Source organism: Bactrocera oleae, chromosome 2 (genome assembly GCF_042242935.1).
Source record: "Bactrocera oleae isolate idBacOlea1 chromosome 2, idBacOlea1, whole genome shotgun sequence".
Taxonomy (NCBI): domain Eukaryota; kingdom Metazoa; phylum Arthropoda; class Insecta; order Diptera; family Tephritidae; genus Bactrocera; species Bactrocera oleae.
The window spans coordinates 59,954,558-59,977,455 of record NC_091536.1 but is presented as its reverse complement, the minus strand read 5'-3'; the positions used below and the strand labels follow the sequence as shown (position 1 = coordinate 59,977,455).

The 22,898-nt window shown below is 35.4% G+C and overlaps 2 protein-coding genes across 3 annotated transcripts; one reads left to right on the top strand and one right to left on the bottom strand.

Moving 5' to 3' along the window:
- The first annotated feature begins 251 nt into the window (after positions 1-251).
- Osi4 (Osiris 4) lies at positions 252-13,714 on the top strand. 2 transcript variants are annotated; one of them, XM_036378384.2, is made up of 4 exons: positions 252-1,039; positions 7,378-7,735; positions 7,850-8,142; positions 13,169-13,714. In XM_036378384.2, exons 1-4 carry the CDS (start codon positions 463-465, stop codon positions 13,246-13,248), a joined length of 1,308 nt encoding a protein of 435 aa, XP_036234277.2. In that variant the 5' UTR covers positions 252-462; the 3' UTR covers positions 13,249-13,714. The 2 variants fall into 2 exon arrangements, with proteins under 2 accessions (XP_036234277.2, XP_014095149.3); XM_014239674.3 differs by lacking the exon at positions 13,169-13,714 and adding an exon at positions 8,244-8,792.
- A 121-nt stretch (positions 13,715-13,835) lies between these two features.
- On the bottom strand, positions 13,836-21,095 carry Osi3 (Osiris 3). Its single transcript, XM_014239679.3, has 3 exons — positions 20,593-21,095; positions 15,185-15,360; positions 13,836-15,016 (listed from the first exon to the last, which is right to left on the bottom strand). The coding sequence occupies exons 1-3, from the start codon at positions 20,680-20,682 to the stop codon at positions 14,440-14,442; spliced, it is 843 nt and encodes a 280-aa protein (XP_014095154.2). The 5' UTR covers positions 20,683-21,095; the 3' UTR covers positions 13,836-14,439.
- Between the last annotated feature and the right edge of the window lie 1,803 nt (positions 21,096-22,898).

Here is a 22,898-nt window from a genome sequence, read left to right as displayed (position 1 = left end):
TTGCAACAAAGAAAAATGGTATCTAAATTACTGTCTAATTAATATACAATTACATACACATACATACTTAAATACAAATGCGAAACGTTCCTATGCACATAGGAGCAGGGGCAGATAAATCTGTACGGTCTTATTGGCTCGCAAAGACAATAAAACCATGTTGCATGCCCAGTCGAGTGTTTAGTCGACATCGCATTTTGCCGCAAAATACATTCGTGCTCGCGTTCTATCGACATAACTCCATATAGTCTTGGCTCGAAAACTGTCCGAAAAGTGGTGCAACAGTGGTGGCGAATGTGCAGCCGCGGCGTCCAATGTCAAGGACATTTGCGTTACATTAACGGTCAGTGTAGACAATAGATGTGCTCACAATATAATATAAATACGAACATACTCGTATAAAGTTACAATCAGAGAAAATTGCCATTATTCGTCAATATAAAAAATTGAAAATTCGGCAGAATGTCATACTCGAATAAACGGGCGATCGCAGCTTCGGGATTCTGTTTGTGGCTTGTTCTTTGCGTGCAAATTTCCGCTGTGCGATCAGCATTGCATTCGCGTGCGCTATCATCGGTTGCAAGTGGCAATAGTAATGCCATTGGTGAAGGCGAAGCAGAGACAGAGGAGGCAGAGTCCGTTGCGGCTAATGAGCCAAACTATAAAAAGCAACAGCCTACACGTCAGAAGTCAAATGTCAGCGCAAAAAGGGACTTTTCGGAAAAAATGTCTTGGCAATGTGCGAATAATGCCAGTTGCCTTCATACACTAGCCAGTGACATGTTGCAAGCTTACAAGCACGGCGAGACCATTAGCTTGGGTTTCATGGATTTGGCAAAGTTGCCACCAGTGGGAGATAAGCACAAAGAAAAATTTGGTAAGGTCGCAACGGGCCGTGGCATTTCGAGTTTTGTTGATTTTATTGGTGGAAATGCTATACGTATACCAGTGGGGCCGATGGTGTTCAGCGTGCAACGCGCGGAGGATGATGACAATTACATTGAAATTGCGTTGCTGAAGAAGGCGAGCGGTAGTCAAGGTAGTTTTGCAGTGTTTTAGGAGTAAGAATAGAGTGATTATTAATATTAAAGTGTTAAAGTGCAAAAGTGATTTATTAGCACGTATCTTAAAAAGTGTGAAGTTGCGTAAACGTAAAAAAACAAAGCTACAAGCGAAAATACTAACAGAAGTAATAATTTAGTAAAAATAAAGAGAGTAAATATTTTTCCTGAATAATTATTATCATGTCTTTTAACGGAAGAATTACAACTATAACAACAACGAAATTATATACGGCTTATGAGTGCAATAAATTATTTCATTTTATTATAAGCAAGAAAAAACGTTAACTTCGGTGCAGCCCTTTCCTAATGCCCTTCACAAATACAAAATATTGATTTTGATGGGTCAGTTTGTATGGCAGCTTAACAATTTCCCCGAAGATTACACCATTGCCTTTAATAAAATCGTATCCGAAATTTCATGAATATATTTCGTCAAATGAAAAATTTTTCCGTACAAAGACTTAATTATGATTGTTTAGTTTGCATGGCAGCTATATGCTATAGTGGTCCGATGTCGACGTTTCCGGCAAAGGAGCAGCTTCTCGAGGCTAAAATGACGTCGACATCTGAAAAACTGAGGGATTAGTTTGCATATTTCTAGACAGACGGACATGGCTAAATCGACTCAGCTCATCATGTTGATAAATTTTATATATTATATATAGTTTATAGGGTCTTCGAAGTTTCCTTCCGGGTGTTACAAACTTAATATACCCTGTTCAGGCATATATATAATATATTTGTAGAGAGAAATGTTTGTGGTCTTATTTTAACAATTTTCACAAAAAGTTGTTAGGGCAATATAAAACCAGCGTTTAAAAGCTAAAATTTGCAGGATCACGCTAGCAGTTTGACTCAGAGTTTTCTAGTAATGATCATATTGTTATCCTGTTTTTAGTATAATAAGATAACTAGTACAGCAGTTTTGAAGAATTTTCTCTGAAGCGATAGTAGTGAGAACTGTTTGATTCCTCTTAATTTTTAATACAAGTGTACGAAGTTTGATCAAGAGAACTAAATTTTTAAATAATTCTTCTATCCTAGATCAAGAGCAAAGACCGAATTATCAGAGCGGCGTGTTTGAGTCAATCTGTAAATCATTAAGTAATGTTGAACCATCATCGACTATATTTTATTCTTTTGAAGTTTGTGTTTAGTTCGAAAGATAACGTTTTCTCAATTCCTTTCGTTTAGTCCCACATTTCAAAATTGTGTATACACAAATCCGCTAGGAGCAGCCTTCCGTCTTCAGTGTGTAATTTAGACCATTTCTATGAAACAATACTCAATTTATTATACAGCACCACAAACATCTCGGCTCTAGTTTTGAAACTCATTCGTGATGTATCACAATAGCTAGACGATATCTTTAGACATTTTAGTGGTCATGTTTAGCTTGTTCTACTTAATGAAACGCAGAATTAAGAGTATTTTTATTTCCTTGTGTAGATTGAAACCACCCTCGTATAGTATAGAAACACGCAAATTTTGAAAACGAATTTTTCTAAACAGAAGTCTTGAATTGCTTTAACCCGTGTGGAAAATTCATTCACGAGCTTTTCAAAGTAAGCATTCAAAGCGGTGACAATCTACCCGTTTAAGTGCCTTTTCGAATTTTAGAAACAAAAAAGAAGTTGCATAGAGCCAAATATGGAGAATATAGCGGATGAGGCAGTAATTGGTAACCTTGTACAAACAATTGGGCTATGGCGGAGATGTGAGCCGATACATTGTCACGGTGTAGTGTTTTTTTTTCTATGATAAATGATAAAAGAAAAAAGAAAAAAGAAAAATAAATACGGACTTTTGAGATGCCTACTATTTCGCACACCTTCAATCGGCGGTCTCTGAAATGGTCAAATAAAATCAGTACATCGGAAAAAGTCCTTTTGTTTTTATAAAAATTATACCGTTATCTAAAAATACATTCAGATGGAAGATTTGGTCTTATTTGGAGGTATTTTAGAGTATTTGGCTAAGACTTTACTTTTTACTAGAGTAGACTATACTTTTTTATTGTTGATGCACGATGAGTAGTTCTTTAAGTGTTCATTGATTCAGTATTACTTTGCGTTATCTAATGTTGAAATTATTAGAGCTTATTTTAGCTTTATAATATTTTTGGATGAATAGCAGACTTCTATTTCGTCGTTTCCCTTGCGAGGATATTTGAATTGAAAAGTTGAGTACATCAGATAGTTATATAAACATTTGGATATAACTTTTTCTTCATGGAAAGATTTAGGCAGACATGCTTGAAAAAATGTACAAAAATTTTTTGATATCTCGTTTCATATCAGTAATTTCAGCTTTCACTATTTAGGTAGGAGACATTCCTATAAAATTTTCATATATAACAAGAATGATTCATAAATCTTTTATATAAATATAAGTATGTCATAGTGTCATGTAATTAACTTATATGACAAAAAATATAAATTTGGGTGCGTAATACAAAAGTATCTGATCGAGTTTTATCCCGTAAATAAATGGATTTCCGATTAAAATTAGTTAGATATAAATGCTAGAATCATGTTTGTGCTACACATACGAGTATGTCCATACAATTATTATATGAAAATAAACTTAAAATATATAGTTGTAACTACACTTTTAGATACATAAACTTTAAGGTTTGGCACTACGCATTAATTCAGTAACTTTTCCCTTACCGGGCCTTTTCGCCATATTCTTTTATCTAAAATCGGCGCAAATGGTACTTTGGAAAATATAGTAGAATCATGTTTGTATTTTTTGTATCAAATAAACGTTACACATAGGCCACACGCGTGATTGGTTTCACTAGGATATGTATCTTCCTTATTATCAGAAATATTAACCGAAATTAGAGTATTCATTTTATAAGTGCTCGGAAAGATATGGTCCGATATCATAAGATCACATAATGTAAAGCGAAATATTCTCACATATTTTTAACCAAAAAGAAAATGTCCATTTCAATCATTAAATAGATATATATGTAGATATATTCTAAACTATGTAAATCAGAAGGGTGAGAGTTCCCATATTTGGTATATTGTGAAAAAAAAAAAAATTATACGAACGTTTTTTATTGCTATTTTAATGTGTTATATTATTATGAAAATAAGTGCTTTATACATAATGTGGCTTATCGCTGAATGTACAATATTTTTTGTCAGTCTGTCTTCAGAGAATACAAAAAAACTGGATGGTTTGCTCACGCGCGCTTAAATTCAATTGATACATCTGAAAGAGTCATAGGTATTCGTGGCATCAATACATTTTCGCCTCGAAACTTTCGATTCAAAATGGTGCCTTCGTTAATGTTTGTCTTTAATTTTTTAATAACTAATCTTGTGCCATTGCAAAGCTGTGGTGGGTTTAAATTACGAATCCAAATAATAAGATCCAACGTTCAGTTGTAAATGATGTGGTGGCAAGCCCGGCATATCTAATGAATTCAAAAACTCAATTGGATAATTCACAGCTTCGTTGGCATCGCAAACAGCATCAATAGATTTATATTTCACCAAGTCCCCTGACAATGACTGCCTTATTCTTGAATTTAACCCATTGACGTCCACAGTTTTTACTGCCGAAATCAATCTTTCTGCCAGTCAATCTTCTATATTGTGTGTACATCGGGAATATTATCGATGAGAGTATTTTCTGAGTTGAAGATTATGCAGAAATCCGTAATTTTCTGTCGGCAGTATTTTAATATACAGCTAGTTTTCCATTGCTAATATGAACAATTGTTTTAAGAAAGTTTTGGCAGATGCATCTCGAAGTATATAAACGCACATGTTCTCTGTCAGTTGTATTTTTTCAACATTACGACACAGTCGCACTTATTTTAAGCAAGCGTTTTTTTAATCAGCTTACGTTGAACGTGGAGTGTCTGTCTGAAATCACCTGAGAGGAGCTAGAGAGTGCCGCCAAAAAGTTTGTCACTGTGCATTCATTCAAATTGTTAATTTCTCACCGTTTCAGCACTGTGACCATGGACGATTGTGTTTTTATGTTGCACACTGCATCTGGGTTATTTTGAATGTTTGAAGGCTTATATGTTAAATGAGCTGTTCTACTTCCCTTTAATAAAGGTGCTGTGATGCCAGATGATACAACGGCCATTGCGATGTCATTTCTTGATCATATATCAGAAAGAAGTAGCGAAATAAGGAATGTTTTGCACCTAATGCATCAAAAAAAAAAAAAAAGAATCCCCATTGCTCTGCCTAAACAACCAGCATAATGCGGTCGTCTATACTTTTTTGTTTTCATTTGAACAAAACTATTGTACTCTGTACAACATGTTGCAAGAAATTTGCGTTGATAAAGTACACGATAAAGTTTTTTCACAATTAAAGATAGTAGGCATAGGCATAGTGCCAATAGTTTTAATTACTTCTCATCAAATGAAGGCAATAAAAAACTTTAACTTGGGTTCTACCCAAGCTAGAATACCCTTCACAAATAAAGAAGCTTCCATGCAAGAACTTTAATCGTTCAGTTTGAATGGCAGCTTTATGCTATATGTAGTTGTTCGTTCCGGAAAATTTTGGAAAATTTCGTCATTGCATTAATTCAAAATTTTGGGAAATTCTCCCCGTATATTTGTACAAGTATAATGATGATAATCACAGTAGACCAGATTGTTTGCTGCTACAATATAATGGGTTCAAACGGTTTAAAAAAAAATAATATAATAGATATATGGATAAAATACATGCGAAGTGATAAATTACTTCGCAAAGTGAAGAGAACTTTGTATGTCTGTAATTCTTTCTCTTACAAAAATCGATTTCTTATTCGTATTACCGTCTATTGCTGGCACTTTTATTAATCTACGAGGTTGATCTACTTGTAGTTTTGATGAATCACATCTACTCTATCATTACTTTACTGTCTTTCTTCTTCAAGATACCTTGTCAAATAAAAGAACTTTCCATACAACGAATTGATTTGATATTTCAGTTTGAATGACAGCAAAAAAAATTATGCGCTACGTCTCAGATGGTTTATCCGTTGAGTCCAATTTTCGATGACCCGTTCGAGAATTTCGACTGGTAACTGGCGAATGACACGCGTGTCCAAGGCCTGACTCGATTGTCTGCATAGACTTTAGATATTACATATCCCCACAGGAAAAAGTCTAACGGTGTGATATCGCACGATCTTGATGGCCAATCGAACGGTCCAAAACGTGAAATTATCTACTCACCGAAGTGTTCTCTCAATAAATCCATTGATTAATGCGATTTGTGGAAAGTGGTGCCGTCATGTGAAACCAACTGTCGCCGTGATCACGAGCTTCAGTTTTAGGCATCAAATGGGCAGTTACGATAACGGTCGCCATTGACAGTCTCACTGGCTTAATTTTAAAGAAATATAGACCGATGATTCCACCGGCCTACATACCACACCATGCCGTGGTTTTTCTGGACGAAGTGGCTGCTCTTGAATCTCTTCAGGTTGCTCCTTGTCCGAAATGCCGCAATTTTGCATTACCCAGAAATGGGACTCATCGCTGAACAAAATTTATCTCGAAAATGTCGGATCTTTTTTTAACTTTTCAACACTCCATAGAGCGAAGCGATGTCGCTTGGGAAGGTCGAGCGGCTTCAGTTCTTGCACAAGCTGTATTTTGTACGCTTTCAATTTAAGATCTCGACGTAAAGTGCGCCAAGTCGTTCCATGTGTCAGGCCGAAGTGGCTACGAACGGCTACAGCCGCTATATTTTCTTTATTACGTGCTGGACGTGGTATAGTGGGTCGAATATTATCCAGTAAAGAATGCTGGGTCTCAAAATGGGTGATGGTGTTGCATACGCTCAGTAGGCCGACTATGTTGACCATAAGTTCAGCAAATCGCGCGAAACACATTCTTTACAGGAAGTGAATTTTCGTAATATAGTTGAACAATTTGTGTAAGACTTTTCATGATGAAATGCCGAACAATACTTACAAAAAATAACTTAACAGCTTGACATGACTCACACGTGATCTGTCAAAAAAGGCTATTGAAAAAGGTACTTCTACTTGGATCACCCGTTATAATAAGGCTCCGTAGATCCTTACCTAGCCTTTGTTAGTCGAATTAAATTATATCGCGATATATGGTTGGCTTTATGCAATGCGAATAAATTTCAGCAAAATTAATTCGTTTAGCATAATGTGATTTTATGACAAAATAATTTTGGTATCGTTCCTGGCACTAATACTACAATATTAATGAATATCATATAGCTGTTAAGTACGGTAAAACTATAAAAGGACAGTCTTTCTTTCTTTTATGAAATTACTTGTAAATTTAATTTGTTATTTGCAGGTCGAGGTGGCCTAGGCGGCGGCGGTGGAGGTGGTGGAGAAGGTCTTCTTAGCAGTTTAGGTGGTGGTTCAGGTATTGGCGGTGGCAATGGTGTTGGCGGTATGATGGGAGGAGGAGGGGGTAATGGCGGTGGTGGTGGTCTTCATGGGCGATTCCGCAAACAGAAACAGGAAAAGGACAAAAAGCAATTCCAAATGTACATACCAATGTATTTAGCTGCAACCACATTTGGATGGACTATGGTAGCTGCAAAAGCAGTCGGTTTGCTGACGCTCAAAGCATTAGCCGTCTCCAAATTAGCATTTATAGTAGCAGCAATGGTTATTGTTAAAAAGCTTATGGATAATGCCTCGGAAAAGTGAGTATCTTCGCATAATTTTACATATTTGCACAGTGCTTCACACATATTTGGCTATTACTACTTTGCTAAGGTTTACATGAATGTAATTAAATTTCCTTCACTGCAATACAGAATGATGTATCAATTCCCTGAGCACACACCGTACATGATGCCATACAGCATGGATTACGGCATGCACCCCGAAATGGCATCGGGCGGTGAAATGTACCCTGCCGGATTGCAATTAGCCGCAGCCCCCATGCAACACCACGGCGTCGGGCATTCAGGTATCGAAAATCTCGCTGCAGAAAGCAGTTTACATCACAATATTGCTGATATGCAAAACAGTACACAGGTGTTGGCTGCGCTGAATGCGGTACATTTGGGACCGAAAGTAAAGCGCGAGGATTCCTGGTTGGGAAAAAGTGAGTATACTTAGCCTGGCAACCATTAGAGGTCGACCTTGACAATATGTGTATGTTTGCGATTTTCCTACCTTTCGCTTGCATTCAATTACATATCCCAGTTGGCTGGCGAATGCCACTACGCTCCGTTAATAGTCCATTTAAGCGAACATTTCACGGGCATCCGTTTAAGCCAACTCGTTATAATGAATTATTGATGCGCAACCAGAATTGGCGCCGACGCAATGACGAACAAATAGCTGTAAAAGTGGCTTTGGCTGCAGCAGCGGCCACAAATGAAGAAGAAGAACAGAATGAGTTGGAATTAGGCGAAGACGATATATTCAATGAGAAGGAGAATATTAAAGATACGTTCGAGTTTTTGGGCATGCAACTGAATAAGAAATCAGGAAGTGTTCATAACCTTTCATATAGTTAACTAGCCAAACTTGCATATGTATGTATATACGTGTGTATGGTATATATTTTACAATCGGTCAAGGAAGAAGATAAATTTAAGTTAGAATAATAAACAGGCTTTTCCATAAACTTTGTACTTTATTTTGCATATCTTGGCTCATTTTGGTGCAAGGCGGTGTTGGGTTGAGTGGAGCTGAAATTCATAAGTTAGGGATGGCACAATACTTGTATATTTAGTATTAGACAATTTATCTTAACCTGACCTAGAATACTATTAGTAAAACCAAGTAAAAATTAACTCCGGAGCCACAAGACAGCAATGGCGTTTATGTATGTATATCTACAAAATATATAAAAATGCATCTTGTTACATCTATATATCCTCGCGTGGAATCTTGTCTCAATCCGCATGTATGCGGTTTCAGAGATGGAAGGTTTTGTGTTCTAGCCAACTGTTTTTTCAGGAGAACCCATAAATTTTCGATTCGTTAGATAATACCTCCCGCATCCTTGAGGCAGCAGACGTGTTGTGATTGTGACGGACCACGAGAGCTAATATTGTGTCTTTTTTAAACTTGCAAAGGGATCGGTGACCAAACATAAGTGTTTTGGCAATATCCCGTGCCGATTTGTTGTTTTTAGTCATTAAATATAAATGTTAGAAAATAATACTCCAAGTTTGTTGCCAGGGAAATAACTCTGCTAGGCCTATTAACTAAGGAACTGTTGCACTATATTGCGTTAATTCATGTAACAATTTCACCAATTTTCGGTACCAAACTACAATATAGCCAACTTTTCCTCACCGACACTTATTTTCAGTGTTTGGGGAAAAACGCGTTTAGGTAAAGTTTTGAGCAACCGAAACCATTTGCCGAATCAACTTCAAATTTTTGGAGGATATTTTCAAATGTATGTACATTTGATATATAAGCGACAGTTTTATATGTTAATTTATAAGTCAGCTAAAGCTCGTTTTCATTTTTCTTTAATGGACAGACAGAAATACGGATATCAAACCTTCTCGTCACCCACATATATCTTGTTTAGTTTTGGGCGATAGAAACAACCTTTAGGTGAAAAACACTATTATATTCTGTGGCAAAAGGTTCCGAGTTCATTTTATATTTCTGACCATTTACGGCAATCTATCCCAGATTCTGTTATTATTTTGTGATGATATTTCGTAACTATGCAGACATGTTCATTTTCTTATAGAAAGATCGCACTTCACAGGGTTGCATTTGGCTTTTAATATTTGTGAATTAATTGGACAAGTAATGTATTTCGCCATTATCTGGTAAATTGCAAATAATTAGGTTTTAACTTGCTCTTGATCAATCAGTAATGTTTTTGAATATTATGTTAAACTTTATAATATCAGTAGTACCCGAGACGACGTCCATTAACCGGAGAACAATTACAGTAATCCACTGCCCACTATAATAGCTCAAGTTTATACTACTTATGTATGTATGTGCAACTAAATTTAGTTTCGTTAGTTTATAAAACCTTACAACAATCAATATCCACTCCCACCATTATTTAATTGGTTTATAGAGATGCTAAAAATAATGGGCACAAAAGCCGGAGAAGTATTTAGGTTCAGAAAATTATTATGAAAACGAGTAAGGAAGGGATAAATTCGGGTGTAAAAAACATTTCATACTCTTGCAACTTGCAAGGATCAAAGTCGGCTAAATACCTTGAGAGGTGATATAAAAAAAAAAATGCGAAAGGGATAAACTTAATTGTTCGACGAAATCCTGAATGTACTAAAGTCAAATTTGCTATCATATTAACTTATCTTCAAGGTCATAGGGTATATTATTATCAAACAAACATTTTCCCCGAGTTTCAGTTATATATGTCACAGTTTTAGCGATATATTTGGCGAAAAATCAGCTTTCGACTCGGAGGTCCTTATATCCGGTATCTGGGGGCTTGATTAGTTAGGGTTCGATTTGGAAATTTTTGGACCTGTGATGGCATACCTGAAAAGAAAAATTCGTGCAAATTTGAATCCCGATATATTAATTAGTGCTTGATTTGTACTAATACTAAAAAGTGAAAAAATCAGATGGAATATTAAAATGTGTTATATGGGATGCAGGCGTGGTTACCGTCTGATTTCGCACACTATGAGATGAAATTGGTTGAGTAGATTCGGATATACGTGAGATCACCTAAATGTGGCGATGCCATGCCCATTGTCCAATTTTGACCTCTGCTCCTATAAAGCCCTTTTTTGTCTTCTCAAATGTAAAACTGAATGTCTCTGACGCATTTCGTTATTGATTTATCTTAGTTTTAGTAATTTTTAACAAAATCATTATGGGAGGAGTGGGCGTGATTATTAGCTGATTTCACCCGCTGTCGCTATAGGAGTCAGAATGATATTTCTTGTGCAAATCACATTAAGCCTAATAGGGTGCGAAGCCAGTTTTAAAAAATTGTTCAATCACAGGTCCCCCTCATTATTGCGATTCGTTGTACACAAATAACGGTCTTGTATCTTAATTTGCGGCTTAGTTATGGCAATTTATAGATTTTCGATTAATGGCGTTGGATGGTCCGATTCCGTTCATCTACGAACTTGTCCTCACTTTTTTTGCCAAGGAATACGAGTATCAAGTTTCATTAAGATATCTCAATTTTTACTCAAGTTATTGCTTGCACGGACGAACAGATTTCGGATTTCAACTCGTCTATATATAACACCGTTAGGTGAACAAACTATTATACTCTGTAGCAATTTGTTGAAAGAGTACAAAAATAAATTCACTTCGCTTTACCTTTTACTTTATCCATATATATGTACATATGTATATATGTTCTTTCGACAAATTTATTTTTCATTATTGAAATTTTATTCGAGAGTATACATATGTATGAAATATATAGTAAGGGCCTTCGGAAAACCGTTTCAGACTCTTATTAGGATAATTTCCTTACCCTTTTCGGTAGTATACCTATATTGGTTTAAGTAAAGAGTTGAAATCTGTGCATACACAAAGGAAATTGATTTCATTATCATCATTCTATTCAGAAAAATCCAATATTTGTTATTCAAAGTTGAAAGCAGTGAAATCCCTTTCAGCCTTTCAAACATATCGCTTTCAGGGTAACGTAGAAAGCAAAAACTTATAATTATTTTTAATTCATCAAAGCTTTGTGATGTGATTGGGATCTTACATTTCTTAAGGCAACTATGGTATATATATAACTATCTAAACTATAAATCTGTAAATTTAACCGGTCACCCCTTTGCATCTAACGGAAAACGTTTTGCTGGCTCTTTTCAGTCACATTGCTTGATACGAAGGTCTTTCTCTTGATTTTCAATCAGTTTGAATGGCAGATATAAGTATGCTATAGAGGTCGGATTTCGGCGGACGTGTGCAAAATGTCAGAACGATACCTCAAAATCTGAGGGATAACTTCGCGTATATACAGACGGAGATTGGTGAAAATTTATATATATATTTAGAGTTTCAGCCGTTTCTATTTTGAATTAAAACCGAAAAAAGTCAGTAAGCTTTATATATGTTGAAATTTCTACTTACTGATGGTATAAAATATATATACATTGCATTTACATTATATTGTACTACCCTCAGTTTTCGAGATATCGACCTTAAATTTTGCACACGTCCTTTTCTCACCAATTTGCTCATTTGTCAGAGCCGCATATAGCTTCCATACAAATTGAACGATCGCATCAAGTCTTTGTATGGAAAACTTTATTTTTTGACCTTCTCTTAATGAAATTTGCCATCGCTACAATCTCAAAAGAAATTGTTCACGTCGGAACACTCTAGCCTATATGTACATATGTAGCTGCCATACACACTGATCGATCAAACTCAAGGCTTTGGATGAAAAACCTGTTTATTTGTTATTGTATTTATAAGATTTCTTTACGAAAATCGGCATATATGATTATCTAAAGTATCGCTACAATTTCCGAAGTAATTGTTCAGATCGAACCATTATAGCATATAGTTGCCTTTTACACTGACCAATCAAAATCAAGATACTTTTCTTTTTATACCCTTTTACGCCATAAAAAATACGTATTATACTTGTAGCTTCGATGCAGCCGAATTTAACGTTTTTTCTTGTTTGATATAGAGTTTTGTAACACCTCAAAGCCCCGGCTTTGATCTTTGCAGATTAGGAGAGTTTAAAATGTGCGGTTACACCCGGATTTAATTCTTTCTTACTTTCTAACTCGTAACGTAACCTAAACGATAAACATACTATATTTGAAAGAACATTTTACTATTTTTCATTCAGGGTTGATTGATACAAATAAAAATTCAAGCAGTCTTTTTGGTTTAACAAAATCATGAACTCTGTCCTACTAGTAGTAAGACCACTAATGGTAAAAGATAAACATATTTTATTGTTTACTGCCTGCTAAAATGGAAATTAATTTTATTCTCTGAAACTAACTTTGGTTTACTAATCTGGATTTATTGACTATATTCGACCGGCAGGCGCCTATCAAAAAGTTCTAAATATAAGCATTATTAAATTAGCGTATAATTTATTAAAAATATACATCAAAGCAAAATATATTGAAATTGATATTTTGTTTTTGATATTTCGAATTCTGTTTCAGCTGCTGCAGTGGGAATTGGTGTTAGGCGGCCACTAGTTTACAATTACCTGCAACCACACCACCCATATTACCGCGCATAACAACAACGATCTGATGACTGACTCACGCCACTCTTAAGAAATGTGCAACTCCCTTTTGATATGTTTTATTCATATTGTAATTACAAGTTATATTTGTAATTTATTTACCGTAGATTTTTAAAGCAATCATACAAAAATGTGCTGAAAATACAAAAAAAAAAAATCGTTATATATAAATACGTATGTGTTATGGATGCGTCCTTCTCAACGATTTAAACTAAATGTTAATGCAGAAAACTGTTAGACACACATACGTCATAAATTAATTCTTATTATATTTTAGAGCAAGTTTAACTAAATAAATGCAGCTTAGCAAGAAATGCTACAAAATCTAATAAAATATAATATTGATAAGATTAGCCGTACATTGAAACACCATAAACGAAATCTAGAAATAAGTAGGATAAGTAATCTGCCCTGTTGCCAGTTCCATGGAAGAAATATATTTATAAATCCTTAAAACAGATTACGTGTTTATATTTGTTGATATTTATGACATCGATTTCTTACCTTGGAGTTGTTTAACCTCTTCGATTTGTCATTTGTTTACAAGGTTTAAGAATAACTAAAAAGGTAAACAATAAAGCGATGTTGAAAGCTACATTCGTTTTATTTTAATAAATTATTGTACAATAAATAATAAAATAAATATTACCTTACGAAAATAAAAATATTATTATACAATTTTTCTCTCTTACATAAAACAATAGTTGGGTTAAGTAGTTAAATAACGGGTTGCGAATAACATACATATATAAATTCGAAAAAAAAATTAATAGAATAAAACAGTTAGATGGTTAGCAGCACCGTTCCATATTATTATTTTCCATTTATTCCATGAAAATAAAATATTTTGTTGGTAAAATAAATATTTAATAGATATCTTTTATTAATAGCACGAATAAAAGTATATATTATTAATTTGTTTGCTTTCGTAGTGTTACGCAAGATAACCGACTGAACTTACTCGTCTGTAGTTATTAGCTTTGGATTTTTACATTTTATTGCAGTTTTTCTGCAGCTGCTTGTCAATTAATATTTTTTAAACCTTTTTATTTTATTTTTTGTTTGGTTGTCCCTTACCTTCTGTCATTAAATATTCCTATTCGTTTTTAATGAGTACTCTTATATATCTGTTCATAAATAATCGTTTGTACCATATAATTTATGTATTGACTATCTAGCTTGTGCCTAATGCACTTCCTCTGTTGGCATTTGTCCACTGTATGCCATATCCTGCGCTTCCTGTGCCATTATTTGCGCCGGCACTTCGGCCATGCCCTCTATGAAGCCGTTCAAAGCTCTCGCCCAACCCGAACTGTATGTATCGTGATGCGGTACTTCAACGATATGCTTCTTTTGGGACAGTAATTTCTTCAATGCGATTATCACCGACAGCAGCAGTGCAATCTTGGAGACAATTAACGCTTTGCCCGCCAGCAGGAATAAACCTTTGAGCATTATAGCGCCCACCATGCCCGCCTTGGCCATCATTATCATCAACATTGGGCCCATATTTTTCATCTTGCCACGTCCTTCTTCGAACGTTTCAACCGGACTCACAGATACGCCAAAGTTTAAATTGCCTTTGGGTTCGGTGGTGAGCACGAAGTCTGCATTGTCGGAAAATTTATATCGCAGCGTACGTGAGCGTATGAATTTCCAAATTTTTCCGGCCATCAGCAGACCTAGCGTCTCATCATCTGATTCAATGGAACGAGCTAACATTAAATCATCATCGGGGTCATCCGGTATGGAGTCGATATCTCTGCAAAAGAGAAATTCGAAATAAATTTTAAATAGTGTTGTTGTTATTTTTATGTGTGTCAACGGCAGTGTATTATTTTGATGTGCTTTTATGGCTTTCGATTACGACACTTATTCACTAAAATAATTTCGCGTAGACAACTTCGGGACAAATCTACCTATTGCTTACCTATTTTGGGAAACCCTTAGATTATCATTAATATCGATTGAAGACTTTTGAAATATTCGATTCATGTACACAATCAATTTGAGCATCATACACGAATGATTATCCCTTTGGCTGCATTTAATGTTCAGTTTACGCAGGAATCCCTCTTCCAGTTGATTACGATTCACTATGGGAATCTGTTGGCGAATTGAATAAAGTGATATATAAATATGTATTAAAAGTTATTAATACTATAATTTAGCAAGTAAGGAAGGGCTAAGTTCGGATGTAACCGAACATTTTATACTCTCGCAAAGTCAAATGGTATACTCGTTTTAGATTTCTTTGTGGATTGGCTGATATTTTCGGTAGAAGGTTAACTATAGGCACTGGGGTCCACATATAATATTTAGTACTTAGGGGCTTGAACAGGTTTGGTTCGATTTAGACAATTTTTGGTCACAAGGTGGCATACATTAAACGTATTATTCACGCAAAGTTTTATCCCGATATAATCATTGTTGCTTGATATGCATAGTGGAAAGTGAAAGAATCAGATGGAATTCAAAATGGTGTTATATGGGAAGTAGGCGTGGTTGTAGTCCGATTTCGCCCATTTTCGCACTATATCATAGAAATATAGGGGGAATGTTACGCACCGAATTTGGTTGAAATCGGTTAAGCAGATCCCAAGATATGGGTTTTACCTAAAAGTGGGCTATGCCACGCCCACTGTCTAATTTTGAACGCGGTTCCTATAAAGTAATCTCATACCATCCCAGAGATAAAATTTAATGTCTCTGGCGTGTTTAGTGCTTGATTTATCGCGCTTTTAGTAGTAACAGTACCGTTATATGGGGAGTGGGCGGAGTTGCCACCCGATTTCAACTGTTTTCACACTGTAGGTAGAAGTTCTAAAAACCTTTGCTACCAGTGAATTTTGTTATTATACCATTAGCGATTTAGGAGATATGCACATTTAACCTATTAGAGGCGGGACCACGCCCACTTTTTAAAAAAAGTTCTAACTGCAGATGCCCCTCCCTAATGTAATCCTGTGTACCAAATAACAGTCTTGTATCTTATTGCGGAGCTTAGTTATGGCAAGTTATTTGGTTTTGATTAATGGCGTTTTGTGGGCGTGGCAGTGGTTCGATTACGCCCATATGCAATAACAACCGTCTCACGGTACCAAGAAACATGTCTACCAAGTTTCATAAAGATATCTCAATTTTTACTCAAGTTAGAGATTGCACAGTCGGACGGACGGACGGACAGACAGTCACCCGGATTTCAACTCGTCTCTTCAGCCTGATCATTTATATATATATACCCCTATATCTAACTCGATTAGTTTTAGGTGATACAAACAACCGTTAGGTGAACAAAACTATTATACTCTGTAGCAACAGGTTGAGAGTATAAAAATATTTCATATTTGTTTTAATTCAGAATTCACAAGTATTCAGAACTCAAAAGTTCTTAATAGAACTCATAATTTCGGACAGAACAGCATTAGCAAACATTGAAATTAGTAAGTAGTGTTAATCAATGTGCATTGAAGTGACCGCCTTTATAGGTCGCAGTAAAATTAACTTGTTTTTTTTTGCAGCCTTTCCCTTTAGATTTTCGAACACAAAGAGCGGTATAACTATATATATAAGTACACTTTGCTTTTTAAATAATAATGACATGTCATACGACATTCGAGGTTTAGTACTGTATATTTAAAATTATCCTTTATATAAAGTACTTCTTTTCAGCATGTGATCGATAAATATTTGACCTATGCATATGTATGTGAAATATCTATACGAAACTTTCATCGTAACAATATACAAGTATAATATGACATGTGGTAAGCTTTTACAAAGCTCTCCGGTGGGAATTATATTACGGTTATCGTCCTACTGGTTTCACAAGACTTCCAAAACAGTAAAACCTTTAACTCATATGCATTTGTGTATAATAAATTTCTAACCTAATTGGTATTTTGGACGTGATTCCATTATAGATTATATTATATTATGTCTATGTATTGTAATCTGCAAACCTTGGCTGTGTACTACATTTTCAACTATTTTATTATACTCTCGCAACCTGTTGCTACAGAGTATAATAGTTTTGTTCACCTAACGGTTGTTTGTATCACCTAAAACTAATCGAGTTAGATATAGGGGTATATATATATAAATGATCAGGCTGAAGAGACGAGTTGAAATCCGGGTGACTGTCTGTCCGTCCGTCCGTCCGTCCGTCTGTCCGACCGTGCAAGCTCTAACTTGAGTAAGAATTGAGATATCTTTATGAAACTTGGTAGACATGTTTCTTGGTACCGTGAGACGGTTGTTATTGCATATGGGCGTAATCGAACCACTGCCACGCCCACAAAACGCCATTAATCAAAAACAAATAACTTGCCATAACTAAGCTCCGCAATAAGATACAAGACTGTTATTTGGTACACAGGATTACATTAGGGAGGGGCATCTGCAGTTAGAACTTTTTTTAAAAAGTGGGCGTGGTCCCGCCTCTAATAGGTTTAATGTGCATATCTCCTAAACCGCTAATGGTATAATAACAAAATTCACTGGTAGCAAAGGCTTTTTGAACTTCTACCTACAGTGTGAAAACAGTTGAAATTGGGTGGCAACTCCGCCCACTCCCCATATAACGGTACTGTTAAAAACTACTAAAAGCGCGATAAATCAAGCACTAAACACGCCAGAGACATTAAATTTTATCTCTGGGATGGTATGAGATTACTTTATAGGAATCGCGTTCAAAATTAGTCAGTGGGCGTGGCACAGTTTTTTCCCACCAATTTTATTTCATTCTTTGTACTCCTCTTTCTTTTTGTACTACATAATAAAGAATCTCTGCAGGATTGCTCCGAGCAGATTATTACATAAACTTCTGCTCCTCTAACACATATGTGTTAATATATATATAGATCAATTTCGAGTTTATTACATAGAACAAGTTCTGAAATTAACTTTGCGTTACAGAGGTTATAATTGTTTGTGATCTATCAGTTGACTTTGTATTATAAAGTTGACACCATATATGGTATGTACTTATATAAATCGAGAACTGGGGAAAATATCTGAATGAGTGATATGAATCCATATCTTTCGCTAGCTTTAATTCGATACATACTTTTTGTATTCATTAGGGAATTTAAAATCCATAATTCGGGCTTAAGTAAGATATTTAAAAGAAACCACTTATAAGTGGTACTCATAAGACCTAAATTCAATACATTCGCCTATAAATTCGAATAGTCTTAATTCTAAAAATAATATGCCACAAATTTGTAGATTAACTAAATATTTCACTTTTAATCTTTGCAAACTACACAGAGATTAATATATTAATAGCTAGAGACAAAATTTGTATTATCTCACGACTATCACTATATGATTTAAACCACTTTCACGCCATATAAAGCAGATATTCAAAAACCTTTACCGCAAAACACTTTCAACACAACCGTACCAGTCCGTGTATATCTTATAACGGGTTCAAATCTGGCAGAATGAATGCCCATTGCCGTTCTATTCACTGGGCACATTGTTTCCGCTGTACAGCGATACCAACACTTTAATTTGTATACCTTGAACAGGATATATTAAGTTTGCCACGAAGTTTGTAACACCTAGAACAAAACATCGGAGATCCTATGAAATATATATAATAAATAAATGAACAGGCATGACGAGCTGAGTTGATTTAGGCAAATCCGTCTGTCCGCCTGTATATACGCGAACTAGTCTTTCAGTTTTTGACACATCGGTCTGAAATTTCGTACACGTTCTGTTTTCCCCAAGAAGCTGCTCATTTGTCGGAACCGCCGATGTCAAACCACTATAGCATATATCTGGCGTAAAAACTGAACGATCAGAATATTGTAAGACATATTTTTATTTGTGAAGATTATTATAGCTTTGGTGCAACCAAAGTTAACGTTTTATCTTGTTGGAAATAATTTCAATATTTTTATTTCCCAAAGTATCCCCAGCCTCATCACAGTGTGACGATTGTATGATTATATATGATCTGTTAATTAGCAAATGAAGTAACTTTTTTTTATAAATAACTCAGCTCCACAAAAACAAAACTTTTTTTTGTTGCGCTGAATATCCTGCGCACCTTTACATACAAACATCAGCACTGCCAAGATCCTAACCGAAACTATGCAAAAAAATGATGCGGAAAGTTTTAAGGTTTTACTAAAAGTCAGACCTGTTTTGCTCAATGAAAACTTCGCTTTAGTTTCAAAAGTAATTCGCATGGACTACTCAGAAACAAAGATGTCGCTAAACACTCAGATATGGGGATGGAATAAGAGGGATAAACATCTACAACAAAGTTATGTATATCCTCAAAATCAACTCAGTGGTTCAATACGTGATCTACTTGTAGTTAGGAATGATAAAACAATTTGTTAAAGCGTTGGACGTGGAAGTATTATATAAGAAATAATAAATAAATATTTTATTTAGTTTATTTTTTTTTTAAATTTTTAGTGTAAAATTAAAATAAAGATTTAAAAACAAACGAGAGCAAATCTTGCAAACTTATTGATAGTTTCATGAACTGTGGGCACAAATATATCCAAAATCGATCTTATATTTAGAGAAACAAAACAACTTTAGACCAGTGTAACTCTACGACAAAGATAATTAACTTTTTTATATGACAAGATATCCTATATAGGATATTGTCCAAGCTACAATATCCGAACAAATTTTTAAGATCGGACAACTATGGCATATATATAACCGATCGATCAAACTCAAGTTAAGGATGGTCATAAAAGATCTTCTTCCGTATTTAATAACCTTAATTCGACTTGAGTAGTTTATATCAAACAAGAAGGAATAAGTAAATGATTTTCAATTGGATACCAACCGTTGGCTGGTTATGTTTTCAGATTTAGTAATTCAAATAGTTGCTATAAGAAATTCACTTGTGAAGGGTATTATATCTTCGGTGCTGCTGAAGTTAACGTTCTTTCTTATTTTAGATTATATTGTTCGCATTGCTAAATCATGGGGATTCATTTTAATTACTTAAATTCAGTTAATAATTCTATTACAAATTATTATTGACTTTAAGTGTAATTCTGAAATCTTCGGACGAAGCCTGCCAAACGCAGACGGAAATGTCGAATACCTCTAAAACATATATATGTATATAAATTTTCAGCGTGACGAGCTGAGTTGATTTTGCAATGTCCTTCTGTTGGTAGCTAGTGTTATCGCTCTGAAATTTTGCACAAATCCTTTCCTCACCAAGAAGCTGTTTCTAAAACATTCCTACAATATCTGAATATATATATCCTGTGAAGGCTATTCTAGCTTCGGTGCAACCGATGCTAACGTTTTGTCATGTTATGAGGTCACTTAGTAAAACTTTATAATTACCGCATTTTCACTGGAACTGATGGCGGGAGTAGCACGCACAGTAACGATGGCAAGAAGTGATATTACACCAAACGATATTAGCGCTTTCATTTTGCACTGGTTTCAAAGAGTTTTAACCGCTTCGATTATAGGGTCTATTGAAGCGTGTATTCAGCGGCACAATACACTTTTCTTTGGAATATTCTGTAGTTTTCAATGCTATCTAGCTCACTGTTCCCGACTTGACGCACACACACACTCAAATACACCAGGTTACTGCACTTTAACCGCTACATGTGTGTTTAATTTGACAGGATAACAAGCGCATGCGTTGCAGGATACGCGCTTTTAATCCTTTAGCTTTTAGTCCTTTTAATGGTTGGGCTTAAATTTGCACACTTGCACCTCAAAAGATTTTGCTATTTTATTTACAAATCACATTGACACTGCACGAACGGTTAGAATGCGATGACATCGTCGTGATATCAGAAGACCTAATGCGAATTTCATGCCCGTGATTAAGATTTTATATGCACTACTAACGTACAGGCGGCAAGCGGCAAGCGACTATCCGTGTGGCTTCTTCGGGGCAGCTTGAATTGCTGCGCTTTGCAGCTAACCTGACTGGCGCTGCTGCTGCTAAGCTGAGCGGGATCAGGCTGCTTGTTGTAGTTGTTAGAAAACCCGATCGGCGGCTTAGTTGTAGAATCCCAGTTAGTTAAATGAATGAGTGATATGCCAAAAGAAGCAAGTCGACAGTATGTTGCAAGCAAAATAACAACGGGTTCAAATTTGAAAAAAAAGAACAACAATAAATGCAACAACTTGTTTTTCAAGTGCAAGAAATAAGATGCAACAGCCACTACTGCGCGCAACACAGCCTTTACCAAAGTCATTGTTGTTGTTGTTTGTGTGTCCCGCACATTGCAACTTGCAGCAAATAAATCAAAAGCAAGGCAGCAAATTGCTGGAGTAGACTTTGGTTTTATAAACTTTAGTTTATTGTTGTTAATCTAATAACATTGCACTTAAATAGTTGCACACATACATGTACAGATGCGGTTAGTCGCTTCTACTTGGCCGACGTCTTTGACCAAGTTAGGCGGAGAACGACATCTTCCTAGCACTTGCCACTAGCATAACGTGCGCCACACTTTCCACCTTACCGATGCCCATAAGTATATACATACATATATGCGTAGAGCTATATCAAAGCAGGCAGCACTTCTAACATTCAGGAAACCTAATTCCCAACACTGATTTCCATAGTGAAAATTGAAATTTTCTTTAATGTCGTTGGTTGCAGTTCAGCGTCATTACTCACATACTCGCGCATACGCAGGCATAATTATGCTTGTGGTTAAACCACACACGAGAAGATACCTTATTTACGATTTTCACTTTATTACTGCAGGTCGACGGCGGTGCGCGTCTGTAAATAAATATTTGCGCTTCTGTCTTTTTTGTTTACAGTGCAAATTGCCATCACAGAAAGTGCAACACTTTCCAGTGTGGGAAAATCTCTTGAGACTTTTTTTCATCTTTCTACATAATTCGCAGTTCACAATTAATTGTTTGCGCGTTGAAATTTGTGATTCACACATTCTTTAACTACTCGTCTGCAGTTAAATCACCCAGTTATAGACCTCTTTACATATGTACATAAGCCCAACTTGTCAGCTTTCGGTTTCGGTTAATGTCTGATGCTTTTTTGACCAGATCAGAGAATTCTTATTGTAGACTGGTATGTTTCCTTACTGATATGATATTTCAATGAAGGGTTCTTACATTTGCAAATACACAAGTATCATTTCAGATATGTTTATAACAATCCAATTAATTTAAAGTTTACGAGGGTTACTTGTTTTTATCAGTAGAGTTTTGAACATGAACATCTTCTGACAAAACCAATCTTCCTATGATATAGATATACTTGTACATACCATATTTATATAATATATATATTTCATGGTGTAGAATTTGTCGGAAACTGCATCCATTTTCAAACATGAAAGCTATAAGTATCTCACATTTTATTATGCCAGAAAGATGGTGCCAAATACATTTTGTCAAATAAGCTGTAAATCAAATGAAACCAACAAACAAATAAGTGCCCTTTAAATAATATCTTCTAGTATAGTTACGAGCGATAAAATATATGCATCCATGATTTCCGAAGATGGCTTTCTAAACACTCTAAAATCATACTGGGAGCAACCAATGTAATTTCGTAAGCTCATTATAGTGGCCGCTAAGGTTAGACGTGTTTTTAGCCTCGCGATTTTCGTTTGTTAAAAAAAAAATTGGTCAAAGAATTTGTTCGTAAA